The 17,366-nt window shown below is 39.0% G+C and overlaps 1 protein-coding gene across 2 annotated transcripts; it reads right to left on the bottom strand.

Annotated features, from left to right (window-relative positions):
* Positions 1 to 277: 277 nt before the first annotated feature.
* On the bottom strand, positions 278 to 7,007 carry stx19 (syntaxin 19). 2 transcript variants are annotated; one of them, XM_042495100.1, is made up of 5 exons: positions 6,851 to 7,007; positions 4,465 to 4,762; positions 4,088 to 4,324; positions 3,029 to 3,241; positions 278 to 1,311 (listed from the first exon to the last, which is right to left on the bottom strand). In XM_042495100.1, the coding sequence occupies exons 2-5, from the start codon at positions 4,678 to 4,680 to the stop codon at positions 1,075 to 1,077; spliced, it is 903 nt and encodes a 300-aa protein (XP_042351034.1). In that variant the 5' UTR covers positions 4,681 to 4,762; positions 6,851 to 7,007; the 3' UTR covers positions 278 to 1,074. The 2 variants fall into 2 exon arrangements, with proteins under 2 accessions (XP_042351034.1, XP_042351035.1); XM_042495101.1 differs by having other exon boundaries at positions 4,465 to 4,708.
* Positions 7,008 to 17,366: the final 10,359 nt, after the last annotated feature.

Here is a 17,366-nt window from a genome sequence, read left to right as displayed (position 1 = left end):
GAGACAATTACTTGTCAACAAGTGTGAGTCTGTTGCTCAGTCATAGAGCATATTTCCAGAATTAGTCCATACTATTAGTACTCTTTCAGACAAGAGCTTTCCACCCAGTTAAGAGCCACTGCTGTGTGACACTATGGTTTTAATAATAATGATGGCAGAGTTTTTCATCTCAACAAATGTAACAGTTCCAATACATTCATTCAGTGAAGTTTCACTCCAAAATACAAAAACACTGAGAGAAATTAAATATTTCCTGAAATGTACTTTAAATCTTCCATCTTATTTTTAAACAAATGACTTCAATGATTTTCTGCAGTTTTGTCATCATGGCAAAAATATTTTGATCAAGGCTCGTTATTCAAAGTTTTACTTGAGTCCTTGCCTCTGTGAAACCCAATAAAGGAATAATATTTTTTCTTTCCACTGAAAATGATCATACTTTGAAATGCAAATGAGACTAGTAACTAATTGTAAAACAAGTTTTTTTCCCTCAGTGTGTGGACCAAGAATGAATACATAATGGCTCAAACCTCTCAAAGAGAATCTTTCTCCTCTATGTTAAATTTCAGTTTGTGCTGAAAAGAAAAGAAAAACATAAAGATAAGTCTTAAAGTGCACATACTGTATAAAAAATAAATGGTCATTAACAAGAGCTCCTGTGGCAGAAAAAGAAACGAGAAAAAAATCTCAGAATATCAGTCTTGCTGATCTAGTAGTGGCAGAGGCAGTGGTCTCCCCTGTTTGTGACCTCTGTCAGATGACAATGAAGGTCTCCAATAAGCAGCAATGTTGTTGAGTAGCACTCACTGAACTGTCTCTTCCAATAGCAGTCGCCTCTCATTCTCCTGGAAGAAACAAGTGCCTCAAATACCAATTCCAGCCTTTCCCCTTAATTGTTTTCTATGCTCCGCTGAATTTTTCTTCACGTTGCTCTGTTCAACAGCAAAAACTGCAATGCCATAATAACCTTCACTTTAATGGTACTTGAATACAGCATTACCCAACAGGTAAGTGAGACTTTTGAAATAAAACCTTATTTGAAATGACCGTTGAGGTAAGAAAAAAATGCATGTTTTATAAGCAGCACCTCCAGGGAGGGCAGCAGCAGCAGCACAGCTGTCGAAGTGGGTTCTTCTTCTTGTATCTGGCTGCCAACTTGAACTTCTCATTAGATGCAGCCACATAATCCTGCGTCCTCTCTACATTGGTCTGGATGTGTTCAATATAGGCTCCTTGTTCCTCCACCAACATGAAAATGTCCATGAACAGGTCCCTCAGCTCCTTCATATTGTTCTCCAGACTCAGCAGCTCCTGTTGGTGGAGAAGGATGGTAGGATTAACATTGCAGATATGGGGAACATTAGTCAGAAACTGGAGGTGGTGAGAGACCTAAAATGCAGTGAGGAGACAGATTCAGCTATTTATAAAACATGGCATGATCACTGAACATATACAATCATCACTTTGATTAGCTTCACTTGTACCGTAAGCTAAGTTATGATATAGATTAAATATGAGAGTATTAGAGTATATGCATATTTATATTTTCTTCTTCAGTTAGACACACACCCATCTGTATATACAATTTGTGCAAGACCTCTCTTTTTTCGCCTCTTATCCTGCATACCCATCAGATTAAACACTTGTTTTATCCCCTTTTTAATTTTCTTTATTTTTGTTTAATTTCATTTTCTCAAAGTTTTACTCTGTCTTTATTTTTCTTGTATAACTTTGTGTTAGTTTATATAATCTATTTTGTCTGTTTTTATGCTGTTGCACTTACCTTAACTTGTATTGTTATTGCAGCATTTCACAATAAAGATGGTTAAATAAAAATAAATAAATTAAAAAAAACATGGTATCATACAAAATCATCTTTTTAGCTAGTTCACTTGGATATCTCGTATTCGAGGCAAAGTTATGAGATATAGATTAAATATCCTCCTTCATATTCAATGTTATTCAACTTTTTTGAGCCAAGACATTAATAATGATATTTTGTCTTCTTCAGTTAGACCCTATCACTGATTCACCTTCTATTTCCGCTTCCATGTATCTCATTTCCTTTACCTGTTTGTGTCAGTGAGATATAGCAACTTTAAAAACAGTGTTTTTGAATTTCTACAACAAGCTAAACAAAAGCATAAACAAGATACTCAGGAGGCAATAAAGCCACAGAAAGCTAAACAGTCCGACCAAACATAACTGTGACAAAACCACGGTAGAGTAGGATGAAGGATAACCCTAACCCTAAACAAGAAGACAAAAAAATGCAAGATACTGGACGCAAAATGTTGATATAGATAGTTATAAATAAAAAGACTAAAGAACATTAAAAACAATAAAACGACAAAATAAAAAGGGAATAATTTAAATAAAATAAAAAGCTGACATCACAAGCAAATCTATTAAAATAGGTTATAGGAAGTGATTTAAAAGAAGTCACTGATTCTGCAAGTTTCGTCTCCTTTCAAAGCTGAGGGGCCCTGATGGCAAAAGCACAGTCACCTTTAGGTTAAGCCTCAACTTTGGAACAGCCAAAAGGGCCCCACCTGAGGATCTAAGGCAACAAACTGGCTCATATGAGGTCAATATTTCTGCTATGTAGCTCGGGACTGGACTCATATAAGCTTTAAAAGTAATCAGTAAAATCTACTAGACATGCTAAACCAGCACTTTCTGTCATGCGTGATAGGTATTTGTGATGGGAAAGATTTACATGCTTAGGGCTCGCAAGCCTTCATGCTGTCTGACAACTCAAGATGATGACTGCCAGTGTAATAGGGACAATTTACAAACAGAACAAAGAGTTAATAGCAATGCATTACAGTGACACGATAAAAAAGCATGTCTTCATTTACCAAATTAGCATGGAACTGGGGTTATTTAGCTTGAATGAAGCATTACAGCTGACTTGTTGTACTGGAGGTTGTTTGATTCATTTTCCGTATTTTTAACACCTACTTGGATATATTCCAAGAGCGAAATATCCAGCAGTACACAAAGTGTTGTTTGCCACTATCCTCACCTTGTGTCGCTGTTCAATCTCAGATAATTGTGACCGTGTGATTCTGGCATCATTCAGCAGGTTCTCATTGAACACCTCCCATTTTCCCGTGGCCACCATCTCATTCACCTCCTCCTCTGTAACGTCCCTTCCCGAAACCTCCAGCTGCCGGATAATGAAGTGCTTACAGTGCTCCTGCTTAGTCAGCAGACCTTCATTATACTGCAGCATTACCTGGACATAATTATAGCAAAAGGAGAGAGAATCAAATGTGGGAGGTGGGATGAAAAATGATAAGATATGAGAGTTCCATCCCTTTTTGGCTTAATAGAAATTTATGTATGGTCCCTTAGCAGGTATGCTGTAACCTTTCAACTTTAGCATGAAAGACTGAAATGACTGATTAAACAATTAAGTTCTGCCACCTTACTGGTTACGATTCTGCTGTAATTTCACATCAAATCTATGTTTATTCTTATTGATTAATATGTTAGTGTTATTTCTTTCTCTTTTCTGCCTTACAGTCCTTGCACTGTACAAAGCAAAACGTTTGACTAGTTTTAAGTTGACTGCATTTAAGAACACAAATTGAGGTAATTTTGTAATGATCCAAAGCAAATAATTTCTTTATAGATAAAATATACCTGATATGGTCTAGGCACAACTAAATTAAAATACAGTTAATTGATAAGTTCATTTGACTGTAAAAGTTTTTTTTTTCAATCATTGCAAGATTACCTCAACTTTTCTTCTTATTTTCAGTTAACTCCAAATTTTGAGGCAACCCAGGTACTATTTTCTGTTTTTTTTTTTTATTTTTAGTTTAATCAAATAGTTTTTGGGTTTTTTTACAGTGTGCCGTTGACCACTACAATATACTTAATGTTCATGGACAGTTATAATAATGACTTACAGCACTTGAAAATGCATCATTTCTGTAGGGACAACTGTCAACTGTCACTGAAGCTAAATGCTAATGTGTTAATGTAAATCACTTCCCGTGCACTAAAATAACTTTCTGTGGAAGAAAAAAAAAGAGTTTTGTATAAATTTTCAAGAGCATGGGTACATCTTTCCAACCTGTTGGAATTTGCGGTACAGTGCTGCATGCTGGGAGCGTTGTATTCTCGTTGCAACAGCAGTAGGTCCCTGCTGGTCCTCAGTCCTTTGGACTTGTTTTGAAAGTGCATCTAAGCGGCGATGGAGACTCTCAGCCTTGAGCTTGATGTCCCTGGTTATACTGCTCTCTTTCTTCATCACACTGAAACGGCGCATGGTTGCCACCAGGGTTTTTTGCTGCTGGCAAAACTTGAGGACCTGTATGTGGTTGACAGAGATTCTGTTCAGTATCACTTCTAAAAGCAGTTTTACAATTTCAGCAAATTGCATGTTCAGACTGTATCAATATGCTATTCTTTTTGTTAAGTTTTATAATAAAGGCAAATGAGGAGAAAAACCTCTATGTCCAGCACTGTGATATCTTCCCGTATTAGCTGAGCCTCAGACAGGAAATTCTCAATGACTGGCTCCTCCTCGAACACCACAGCCTGTGGCGTTATGACCGCTACAGAGTCATCATTATCACCCTCCGCTGAAAAAGGGTTGGCATTATCATTTGTTGCCTCAGAAAAGTCTTGAGCCCTCTTCTGCAGCTCCTCCAAGCGGTCTCTCATTGTGGAAGAGCTCTCACCACCGCTTGCTCTGCAGGATACAAAGTTGTTATGGACTGTACTGTTGCTGACAAGACGGAAGATGCTGAAAAACAAATAACATGAGACTTTAATGACTTCTGTTGGTAAACTGGAATGTTATAGAAGAAAACAACAAACAAAATAAAGCAGGGGAAACAGAATATTGACATTAAAGTATGGGATAAAAAAGGATAACATCAACTCATGCCAAACTAAGTACAGTTGTAGAGTTATTATGTTGTAAACAAAGGCAAAATAGTGTGAGAAACTCACACAAACTCCTATTTTGTCTGTTTGACAGCAGATGTATGTTCTATGTATACATGACATAATATGCTGCTTGTGTGTTAATGTTTTAGTAATACTAAAATAATGATATATATAATTTTAAAACACTTGAAGGGAGCATTATGATTGCCTGAGAGTACTTTGATTTTAGATACTTTAAGTGCATTTATGTTAGTTTGGTGGAGTTTTGCATTGTTACTTGACGTCTACTTGTAAAAGAGCAGTTTTACATCTTGGTTTAGCTACTTTTACTCACATGAAATACATGAGTACTTCTTCCAACACTGATTTCAAGCAAGTGCACCTGCAGTTAACTGTGTACCCTGTTGTGTCCAGTGTGAGTCAAAGCCTGATCGCTGTTTGTTTACATCATTATAAGTCCATTCCTACTGATATGAGCATAACTGATGGGCATATCTGCACTCTGCTGAACACCCAGATATATTTTTAACTGTACGAAAAACAACATGAGCACACAGTTTATCTGCAACATCAGTCAAATTGACTCGAGTTCCTTTTCCCATGAGAACGGCGTGGGTTGTTTGTGTTCAACAACACACTCAGCAAAAAAGAGAAGAAAAAAACTAGAAGGTTGTCTCATATTTTGAACACTGAGAAGTTGAGGAAAAGTGACCTTGATAAACGCGTTAACTAAAACTACATGGAGCAAGCATGGACACAAAATGTCAAATCAACTGTTGTTTACAAAGAAAATGCATTTTTTTTAAAATAAAAATACATATCTGTGTGGGAACTGCTAAACATCTCACTTTCAAGTCTGTAACTCCAGCTTGCTGATATCTGCCAAAGCTGAAGTAAACAAGTGGGGTGGTTATGATTAAAAGCAGGAGACACAGACCCTGATTTCCTGAATTCCTTTGACACGTGCAGTGCAATTTAGCCATAAATTCCTTTGCATTTAAATGGGCATACCAAAAATTCAAAATGGTGTTAGCAACACAAGGATTTGGGTTTTTAGAGGCCCTAAACATAATCTGCTGGAAGCACATGATTGTGTGGGGGGGAACAGGGTGTTTGGCTGCTGAGAAATGGAGCATTTCGAATCACAGACTATCCCATTGCTGGATGGATTTCAAACAGGAAAGACCCTGTTTTGTGTGCGTGTGTGTGTGAGTGTGTGTGTGTGGTGTGTGTAGGAGAGAAAGACGGTCATAACTATAACAAACTTCTCAGAGCTCAAAGAATGTCAAAGTATCCTTGATTTTCTTGGCTGAACTCTTTCCCTCTCCTTTTCCCCTCTCTCTCTCCCTACCTTCCCAGAAGAGCCGATTAAAAAAATTGCTCAAAGGATTTGAAAGCACATTCTCTTGTGTTTAGCCTAAAAACCTGGAAGAAGTAGAACAGGGATCGCAAAGGAGTCTAGCCTCTCTCTCTCTGTGATTGAACGTTTTGTTCTGTAAAACAAGCCAGTATTTTCTTCCTGCTACCCTCCTGCTCCTTTGTGTGTGTTTCTGAAGGAAATGTTATGTTGACATATTCTCGCATCTCCATGCAGGTGGAACAGTAGGAGTCGTCCAAATGTTGGATTTGATTTTATCCCAGGTCAAACAGCTGTGCTGTGTGTCTTTGAAAATATTCCAAAGGTTTGAGACAGTTAAGTGTCCTATTTCAATCAAGTTTAAACTCAAGCAAAACGTATTAATAATAAACAAACAGAATACAATAAAGGGAAAAAAAAAAAAAAAAAAAAAAAAAATAAAGGGAAAAAATATATATATATATATATATATATATATATATATATATAAAGGTTATATGAGGAAAATTTACTTCCACACACTGCCCCTCACACCTTTACAGTCTGAGGCCGTAGCAAACCTCAGTCCTAAATGAAGACTTTTACCTCAATGTTACTTTTCCATCACGAGCTGCCTGCTGAGTATTCCCATTCAGAGTTGGCCAGGAGTGTAATCCAAAACAAGCTCACGCATTCTTCAATATCATGCCATCTTCAGATCCCCTTACATTCATCTGACGCTCTTCAGCTTTGAGTTACAGATCTGAATACTGTGCAACAGTTACACCACCAACAAGCTGGGAAAAGTTTTGAAGAAGTCTGGTTGAGTCAGATTCAAGCACCTCCCCTCCTTTTTGAAGTGCGGCCAATAGGAAAGGAGCAGACTCGAGGCCCATTTGCTTATCTAAAGAAATGAGAGGTGACGTGATTAAGTAAATGAGGAGGGAGAGACCGCATGGAGAGTGCAGGGAGCTCCTAAACCCTACCCCTCAGGCTTATTCCTGAACAGGAAAATGGAGCAGAGCAAATACAAGTGTATTGTGTGCATTGCTTAGGCCAAACAAAGAGGACTGTGGTTAGAGTGTCAGTGAGGGCGTTTGGTTTCTGATCTGCAGAGTTAATTTCTGTGTGAAGTGTCTGGGTTAGCAGGGTAAGCCCTCTTGGTCTGGGGGTATTGTACTCCGTAGGCCCCAGTAACTCCACTGAGTACTTTTGACATATTTCTACTGACAAGCTCTCTAAAACCCAGGCGCCTTTTCAGCACAGGAAGGGACGCAGTCACTCTTTGCTATGCAGCATAACACGCTGTGAAAAAGCTGTTTGAAGTGTGCCGTCAGAGGGAGAGAGGGAGACAAGTTTTGTGGATGAGAAGAGTTTGGTGGGGACAAGAGTTCATTCTTCGTCACTTGAAACTTTGGAGGCTGGTTGCAGAATTTCCAACTGTGGGGTGAAAACCTTGCAACTTCAAAATGTAGCAGTCATGTTGTTAGTGTAGTGGTCAGTGACGCATGTGAGGGTGTACTCTAGTCTCTCTCCAAAGTGTTTTTTTGAGTTCATCTTTCATGGATCCATTTTTTTTTTTCAAACCTCAGGAGGACGATTTCATTCTTTATCCCTTTAAGAAAACTCTGAAAGATAAGAAAATGTTTTTAATTTCTTTCAAAAACACAGGAAAGAAGATAACGAGCAACCTGGCAAGAAATGTCCCTCAAACTGCAAAAAAAATGAGTAAAAGGTGAAAATGAAATTATCTGATGAATAGCTGGGAGAGATTATTAATTATTATCAGAAAATGGGAAAATGTCAAGGAAAGTGTATTTATTATTCTTTTAATCATGTATTATATTGTACTAGTATTATTATGTACAACTATGTAACATAAAAAGGCTTTTTTTTAGCACTTTCTTTTTTCTTAATTCCAGGTAATATTCTTCTAAAATTATTAATTTTTGCTATTCCTTGTGTCATTTCTTGTTAAGCTGCTTTTCACCTTCTTTCCATGTTTTAAAGAAATAAAGCCAAGATATCAAATGGTTAAGTTTGTAAATCACCAAAAACTGGAGTGATGAGGTTTTCTCATGACAACAGCAAAGTTATTTGTGACAAACACTTTCCAGTTGGTGGTGGTGTGTTGCTTCAGTAAAACATAAAAGCAAATTAACCATTTGATGACTATGCTGTATGCTCATGTTTAATCTGTGTTGTGCCAGATGCTTCTCTATGTCTGTGATAATGCCGCAGCGGTGTTTTAACTGTGAGTCATCTATCCCTTATGGGAAGATATTATGACAACAAAGCAAAACCAGTTTTCTGAGTGTCAGAATACACCTTCATCAGCATCACAGGAACAAGCCAACTGTACAGTGTGTAAAGGTGTTTCCTGTAGCTAACCAGTCATCCATCATTTTTCCTTGATTTTAAACTCAGCATCACTGTTTAAGAAGAACAGGTTGATTGGGATTTGCTCTCTCTCTCTCTGTCACTCACAACCTTCTGAGACTTTGAAGTAAATCTCATCTCAACATGAATTGTTTCTTCTCCATCTGCAGAATTCCAATAGGCTTTGATTGAACAACAACATTGGGAAAGAAATATGAACAAAGTTTGCCAAGGTCAGGAGCATCTTTCCCCACTGGCTGTAAACTAGCTGCCCCCAACAAACACAACTGATTAACAGCTTAGATTCTGAAGAATACATTTAAAAAAAATAAAAAAGTGGAAAATACCTATTTTACCATCTCAAAGAACATTAAAGCTGCACAAATTAATATTTTTTGTTGTATGTGAAAGGGGTTGATTTGTAGTAATGCATCCAAAAAATAATTAAAAAATATATTATCTGACTGGTTCCCCTCAGGTTTTTTGTGTGTTTAAGCATCTTTCAGCCCTGCAACTGTTTTTCTTTGGTCTGCCCGCTAGCATCAGCCCCTGATCCCACCACAGAGTTTTCTCCAAAAGAGCTCTGATAAGAATCCACGCTACCTCCCTGGCACCTAATGGGAGTCAGCTAATGACAGTGGCATTTAAGCAGCTCAAGTGCTAATATTTTCCTCTAGAGTTCAGGAGTAAATACAAAATAGAGTTAAAAGGAGAGTGAGTGTTGGGCCTACATTTGTCAGGTAGGAGAAAACATAACTTACATTTAATGCTTATATTTTACTGCATACTTAAATAGGCAATAGTTTGCTAATATGGCCCCAATTCTGTAACGTATGGTTACATGTTTACAGCTTTTTCCACAGCCACAAAGTGATCTCATAAATCAATACATGCATGTAAAATATAGTTTTAATCATGCATCTACACTATCTACATTAGCAAGAAAACTTTGGTACATTACAAAGTAACACAGAAGTCTTTATAGTGCATTTTTTGAAGATAACAGTGTGATTTCTTGTGGAGTATTTGCTGCAGAAGGATAGTGTATTGCCAGACAGCAGAAAGAAAGGTGAAGCCAGCTGAATAGAAACAACTGGTTAAGAGGTGCAGTGTAGTATGAAAGAAAGCAGACAGTTCAAAGAACAGACAGCACTTCAACATAAACAAGAAGAATTTTAAGAAAGTAAGCGTTTAAAAAGTAATGTGGTGTTTCACCTCAAATACACCCAATATGAAAGAGCGTGTCAGGTTGTCTTGGTCACTGTATCAAGTAGAGTTTGTCTCACGATATAGCTATTGGAGAGCTCTCTGGGTATTACTGTAATTGAAGGGATGTCAGAAGCAGTGCTTTGATATTCTTCACTGTAGAGTCCAGAGAGAGAGTGTGTGTGAGAGAGAAAGAGAGGGGAAGTAAGACAACAACTCCCAAACAGCCTCTCAGCCACAACCTTGAGAGTGATATTTAAACATTGCCAGAGAAAATATGCAGTGTTTTCTCTCAGAGGGGGAAAAAGAAGCAAGGATTAGATTAAACTGATATGGCAATGGAGGCCAATACTGATACAGACATAGTGATACTGTTAGACTTAACAGTAGAGTAGGTATGTTTGAAGTTGACCATTCCTATCATAATTCAAAACAGACATCCATAGCCAAAAAAAACGCTCCAAAACTCTCTTTTTGTCAGTGTGAAAAGTCCCTGAAAAACAGTCATATCACCATAGGCCGCTTAAATTCTTCACTGACAGCCAGAATAATGATATTAAAGAAAATGCTGCTGGAAGGATGGTCTTTTCATGAAACTAGGCTGTCTGTGCAGTAGAAAGTCATAAATTTGAAATTGGTTCGACAAGATTAGAGAAAACGGAGAGAAAGGGGACTATGGCATCCTCTTTTGCTCAAGAGTTAAAAAGCCTACAAGTTCCAGAATGCACTGCTCTGCAATTGACTTAATAATGCTTCTGCTGCAAGATGACCGAATGCGAACTCATCAGTGTGACACAATGGCGGCTGGCTGGTAACAAAACATCCCATTATTACAGTTAAATGGTGAGTTTTTAAAAACATTTTAGGTGATAAATAGACAACACGGTAATTTAATTTTGGTTTATTTTCATTCAGCAGTGCCTAATTTTACCCCGTGATCAGAGTTTGGTCTGATTTTGAGAGAGAGATAGAGAGAGAGAGGGACAGGTCTGTCTCTTGATCAACTTTTATACTCTTTGCGGTGGCGGTATGGGTGGTGGGGAATATAAAAATGCCTAAGCAGCTTGCAGTTCCAGCAACAGCCCCAAATGCCAACAAAACTCCAGCTGATGAAATATTTTGCATCATATGGCATAGTTTTGCTAGGAGGGGAACACCTGACCCCCCTCTGGGCATGATACACCAACTTTTTTCTGTGTTCCTTAATGACCCACAAAATGGGTAGTGCAGGTTGCCTGTTGCTTGTCTTTCAACCCCTGCAAGGTTTTAGGCCACAGCTCCTCCTAGTTAGGTTGCTTCCTACCTGGGTTGGTAGGGCCCCCTACTTCTCAGTAATAGGTGAGCTAAAGCGACTAACCTTTGTCTAGGATCAGTGTGGATGGGTCAATGTTATGTCACGACAGGATGTTCATTCTTTGGGCTCCACCCGCTGTACCCAAAAAGTCTAGTAGAGGGCAGAGCCCGTGTGAGATAGAACAAAGGTTACAACATTGTAACTTTAGCTCTATTAGCTCAGCTGGAGCCCGCTACATAGGGGCCTGCTGCTTCTATGCTGCTCAGTGCAGAGCGTGTAGGATATCTGATGACTCGGCCTCCCTTTATACTATGGGGTCAGTAGATACGCGGGTAAGCACATCCTGATTGGCTGGCTACATTTATGCCTTTCTTGGTGCGCATGCTCGTGATTAGAGTAGTATTATGCAGAGAGTCCGGTAAAGGGTTTTATTTGTGCTAATAGAACTAGGATTACGATACAGTAACCTTCTATCTAGGCACTGGGTTAGTGGAGGGAAGTTTAACACAGTTAATTTACACATCCTACCCACATTGTTATGATACAAAACTGGTTGAAAATTGATGAAGTATCCCATTCAGTTCTTCACTAACATCCAGAATTAAAAAAGATTTCAAGAAGACCAGTAACAGCATGATATACGGGTCTTACACTGGGAGAAAGAGGGAAAGGAGAAAGGTGGAGATAAATGAGTGGGGACAGAGACGGTCAGAGGGGCAAGGATAATGAGGTCAAAACCATCGTCATTAAGCCAATCAGAAAGATTGATGTGAGGTCGGTGACCTTGCCTACTAAAATGAGGCAATCAGAGATGTGGATATTAAATGTTCCTACTGGGCACTGTATGAGATTGTGCTTAGAGTCATTTAAGTTTTAATTTACAGTTTGAGCTGCACTGACTTTAATTGCTAACTCTGCTAAAATTCCCTGTGTTACACAAGCACTGTGCGTATGGGGCTGTTCACCTTTTTACCTGCAGTATATTTACTTAATCTTGTAGGCCAGATAGAGGGATACATGCGGTGGGAGTAAACATGTGGTAGCCAGCCATTTACTTCAGGGGTGTTAATTTTAAACCGATATTTCCAAATGTTCCTAACACATAGTGATAGTTCACACGACTGTAAACTGGACAGGCCGAACACTTGAACAAGTGAGTGCAAAGGTGTATAGATTAGAAAATGTATATAAAAATATATGCTTCGCTTTTGGGGAGCTCTTATGTTGTCCATCTTTGTATATACTCTATGACAAAGATAAATGCAATATTGTTAAAAAAGCAAAAGACTCCTGTTTAGCCACCATCACTTTACTGGTGGAGAAAGTGAATAATAGGATACAGGCGCCAGTATATGGCATTAGAGCAGAGGCCAGTCACCACCAAACACTGTCAACTAGTTGTCCTCAGATGTGATGGTCACAGTGTCCCTGCTGAGGAGGCTCTGAATAAGAATTTGTTAAAAAATATCAGAAATTTGGCTAAAAATCCAATCACAGATATATGTTTCATTAGAAATTATATCGTTATTATAATGGGCCTTAGGGGTCTAAGGACTGCTAGTTTACAATCCCTGCAGCTAATTAATTGTATCCCCCTCAATCACCTATTTAACTCAGTCCCTGCTTTTGTTAAATGTGTGGAATGAAAAGCAGCAGGCCTTTATCCTCTCCTGAGAGCAAGGATAAAGATCCACTACTCCACACAGTCACCAGTATTTTGCTTTGGACTCTCCAACTCTTTTTAACCAGGCACTTCCGTGGGTCATTTTAGCCCCTAGTGTCACGAGGCTGTTATATCATCATCTGGCCTGTTTGGAAAAAAGGAAGGGTTCATAGCTAGAAGCAGCGCTGCAGGAAAATAAGCACAGCTACCATGTGTACAGCAGGTAGGACAGAATGACATATGACCTAGTTTACTCATTTTTTCAACTTTTGGTGTTTATTTCTTTCAGCTGCTTGTAGAGTGTAGGTCGACCTAATACTGAGCAAAAGTCATTGTTTTCCATAATCTAATACTCATACCTGAACAAAGCAAGGACCCACAAATATCTGGTATTACTATAGTTACCCTACCAAATTGGTGAGTATATGTCATCATGTTAACTTCTCATTTACCAGCAGCATTTACTTGGTACTTATGAATTGAAAACAAGTAAAATGTCACATGCAAACACATACATACATCACAAAGAAATCACATGGAAGATATTTAATAAACACAATAGTAGTTTTTCTATTTTTTTTTTCAAAAATCTTGTCTTTCACTATTGATAAAAATGTGACTTTTCGTGTTATTTAAAAATTCAGTCATACTGTAAATATTTGCCCAAAGTTAGCCCATACGAAATTTTAAGACTTTAGACCCATCAGAACAAATGTTGACAGATGTGTTGCTTATCTTACCTATTTACAGTTTTATTGTTGTTGTTGTTGTTGGTGGCTTCATATTAACCATATGTTCAATCTTATTGTTTCAGTGCAGTTGAACACACATTCAAAAAGTCATCTGTTTATGGTATTATACAATTTAATTATTTTTTATGCAAGGTTAGACAGAGGAAGAGGTGGGACTGCAGTACAGCCAAAGCATTCTGAAGGACACCAGTAAACTGTGTGGTGACAGATCCTGGATGGACTGGTGTGCTTTGTGTCCACCTGAAGAGAGGAGCAAACACATTTAGTCAGAACAAACAAAAAGTGGAGGCCAGATCAGTGTGTGTGTGTGTGCGCGCGCGCGTGTGTGTGTGTGTGTGTGTGTGTGTGTGTGGTCTCGTATAATACTCCGTCTCTCCCTGTTTGCTCCAATGGGGATTTAACAGAATGAATTAAGCAAACACTGGCTATAGAAACAGGCCCATTTCTGTAAATAAACATTTATCCACCAGGCGATGGTAGACCTAAGTTAAAGTAAAGGTATGTGCAAGGTGACGCGGGTGACAGAAACGCGTGTGTAATGAGTGTATGTTTACTGAATGTGCATGTGTATATGTACACCAGTGTGCACCAAGGGTTTGCCCAACATACCCATTATGGATTTAGTACGAATCTTTTTGTAATTTAACCCTTTTAGACCTTCTCTCCTCATTGTAATAATAACAACATAAATTGTCAATCTAGAGTGCAAATCAAAAAATCTAATTCAGGGAGAATGCAAATTCTTCCATGACTGCATTTGTAAAGTATATTTAGACATACATATAGACGCACATGGAACAAACTAATTCAACTTGTCGTATGTCATATACATACAGTACAGGAGGTGAGACAGGATATAATAGGAATAGAAAGGAAGGTATATTTTTCACTGATGTCAGGGATGGACAAAGAGAGATGCTTATTTTGAGGTAGCTGCTGACGTAGCTTTGGCAAAAGATGACACAGACAAAAGATATAAAGGAATATGTCAATAGTGATTCAGAGGAGTCACAGGCCAATTATAACATTATGTGCCACATCTGAAATGCCTCCAAATGAAACGACCATACAGTAAAAGAAGAGTAAAGAAAAAAAAAATTTGGAAAAGGAGGATTGGAAGAGATTAAAAACGCTGCAGAAGTATTCAGTTTATCTCACAGGTTGAAAAAATCTTTGTGCATACATGTGTAAGTGAAAAGCTGCTGTAGACAACCAGCGTAATATTGATCAAGCCTACAAACAGCATTATATCTATTATTTCAGAGGCGTGACAATATTGACACGAGCCCCGTGTATATGCACTCATTTCTCGAGTCTCTAACATCTATACAAAAACGAGTCACACCATTTCATCAATTATCAGAAAGTGCCACATCTGAGGTTGGCAGTTGCTAGCTGCCATTTCCCGTCTCCAGGGGACAGTAATTGTCATTGTGGAGGTGAAGCTTCGATGTTCTTCAGATCCGCACCATGACAATGGCTTTGGTTTTGACAGGTGGATGACAGGGAAGAGGAAGAGGGGGATGTTGCGGTACAGGCTAGTTCAGCCTTAGACCACACACCCCTCCACTTCACTAATACACACACACACACACACACACACAGACATGGACACACACATACATGCACTTAACACATACACAGAATCGTCTCCCGCCAGCAAGCCACCTCTAATCGAGATGGAAGAGCGCTATGGCAGATCGAAATGCCTGCAGATGACAAGGTGGGAATGGATTGGCTCCTGTGCCCTTGTCATGTTGCTCCATCTGCACCAAACAGAGAGGAAGACAGATGGAATCCATGGCAGACGGCTGGGTGGTACGGGCAGACAGGTAGGAGAACACAGACATGTAGCTTTGAAATTACATTAAATGAAAATAAAAACTCTGGAGGATTTTTTATTTAAAAAATAATCAATTCATAAGAGAAATAAGTTGATTGGTTTGTTAGGTGCATGTTCTAGGTGATACTGTAGTAAAGTCCAATCAAATCACAGCCAGGGCATGGCCACAATTTCACAGCGCTTTACACACATTCCTCTTGGCTCATCACAAAGCTCACAGATCTGGGATTAAACACCTCACTTTGCATGTGGACCCTTGACTCACTGACAGGCAGATCCCAGGTGGTGACAGTGGGCAGACACACCTGTTCCACACTCATTCTTTACACCAGAGTTTGCCAGGGCTGCGTTTTGAGCCCCTTGTGTGCCAGCCTCCTGGCACTTGTGTGCGATCATGTGATGTGCTGCAGGCTGTCCTCCTTCATATGAAAGATGTATAGGAGGAAGTCATGTTTGTATGAAGAGCAGCAAAGCCTACATTGTGAGTAATGCTGGAGTGGTGGATGAGTCAAACAAACACAGGACTTTTTACCAAGGACACAGAGGTTTGTGTCCATAACCAAAATTCAGCGTCAAGTTATTTTAAGTTGCCTGCGTAGGTTATATCAAAATACATCATCACTTTACATCATGTAACATCAGGTCATGTCTTCACGTTAACTCATCACATTATGTACTTAATTTGACATGATGCCCAACCATAATTCTTTTCCTTAATCTAACCCAACTGATAAGGCCCTTATTTGTAAGATATCATAAGAAACCATTATATGTGAATACTTTGCCGTTTTCGACTCCAACGGCATCACCAAATTTGCAGCACAGCTTGGGCCTGATCACAGACAATGAAAAGACCTACATGAGGGAAGAAGGGGACCTGACCTGCTGATGCCAAAACAACAAACTTCTCCTGAATGTCAGCAGAACTAAGGGCATGATAGTGAACTTTGGGAAATAGAAGCAAAGGAACTACGCCTTCCTTTATCTCAGGTTGGATTCTTGGTTGGGAAGGAGAAAAGCTTACAGCACCGGAGTGTCCACATTACCAAGGGCAAGACCTGGGTGCTGCATACTGACTCAGTGGTGAGAAAGGCAAAGCAGAGACTGTTTCACCTCAGACATTTAAGAGAATTTCAGGTATCTTCTCAATCACTCTGGAATTTCTGTAGTCTATAATATCCTGACAGGGAACAGCACTGCCTGTTATGGAAACATGGAAACAGCATCACAAAGGACAACATGGCCTTGAAAATAGTCGTTCGTTCAGCTGTACATACAATAGGTATGCCCTACCCTGCCTAAAGGATATTTACACCGCTCTGCAAGAGCAAGGCAAGGAGAACGATTGAAGATCTCATCCACCCAGTTAATGACTTTTTCTTCAAGTTGAGGTCAAGAAGAAGGTACCTGTCTGTATCTTATAGGATTTCATGTGATAAATAATTGATTGATTGAATGATTATAAACTTAGCTGCATCAAAAAACAAGCCTAGACCTAGCAATATCTCACTTTGTTAGTGGGCCATGCACTACGTGTCAGTTTTTCCCATTATGTCGCCTCGCTCATGATCACAGACTGTGCAACACAAGCAAGGTGGCTGCTATGATTGGAGCAACAAAACCGAGAGGAATACTCAAGATTTTCAGCTTTTATCAGTTTCAGCTATGACATGTGAAATGTTTTTGACATCCTCTTCTCTTTCTTATTTGTTCTTTAAAAAAAAATAAGTCGGTCAATGTTTTCTTTTCTTCTTCCTTGTTGAAGCTCTTGAAAAGATTTGTTAGCGATACTTGACCCAGGATTTCTGCCAGTGAAAACCAGCTTTTTTAGGAGTGAACATATCACTGCAAAAGCCAATGTTATCTAAAGTGCTGTAGGAGCTTGAAGGCATACTTACTGTGGAGGTTACCCAATATCTACCTACACAGACTGCACTGGCGATTCCTTTCTATCCCTGGCAGTCTTTTACAGGTCAGTGATCTCC

Source organism: Plectropomus leopardus, chromosome 10, assembly GCF_008729295.1.
Source record: "Plectropomus leopardus isolate mb chromosome 10, YSFRI_Pleo_2.0, whole genome shotgun sequence".
Classification (NCBI taxonomy): Eukaryota; Metazoa; Chordata; class Actinopteri; order Perciformes; family Serranidae; genus Plectropomus; species Plectropomus leopardus.
This window is presented reverse-complemented; position numbering and strand designations above follow the sequence as displayed.

What these genes read in the sequence shown, in the direction of transcription:
- stx19 (XM_042495100.1), bottom strand. Translation starts at nt 4,680, where the DNA reads ATGAGAGACCGCTTGGAGGAGCTGCAGAAGAGGGCTCAAGACTTTTCT. An exon ending in TCACAGTGCTGGACATAGAG is followed by an intron (nt 4,325 to 4,464) that starts GTTTTTCTCCTC and finishes AACCACATACAG; the next exon opens with GTCCTCAAGTTTTGCCAGCA. An exon ending in AGATTGAACAGCGACACAAG is followed by an intron (nt 1,312 to 3,028) that starts GTGAGGATAGTG and finishes CTCCACCAACAG; the next exon opens with GAGCTGCTGAGTCTGGAGAA.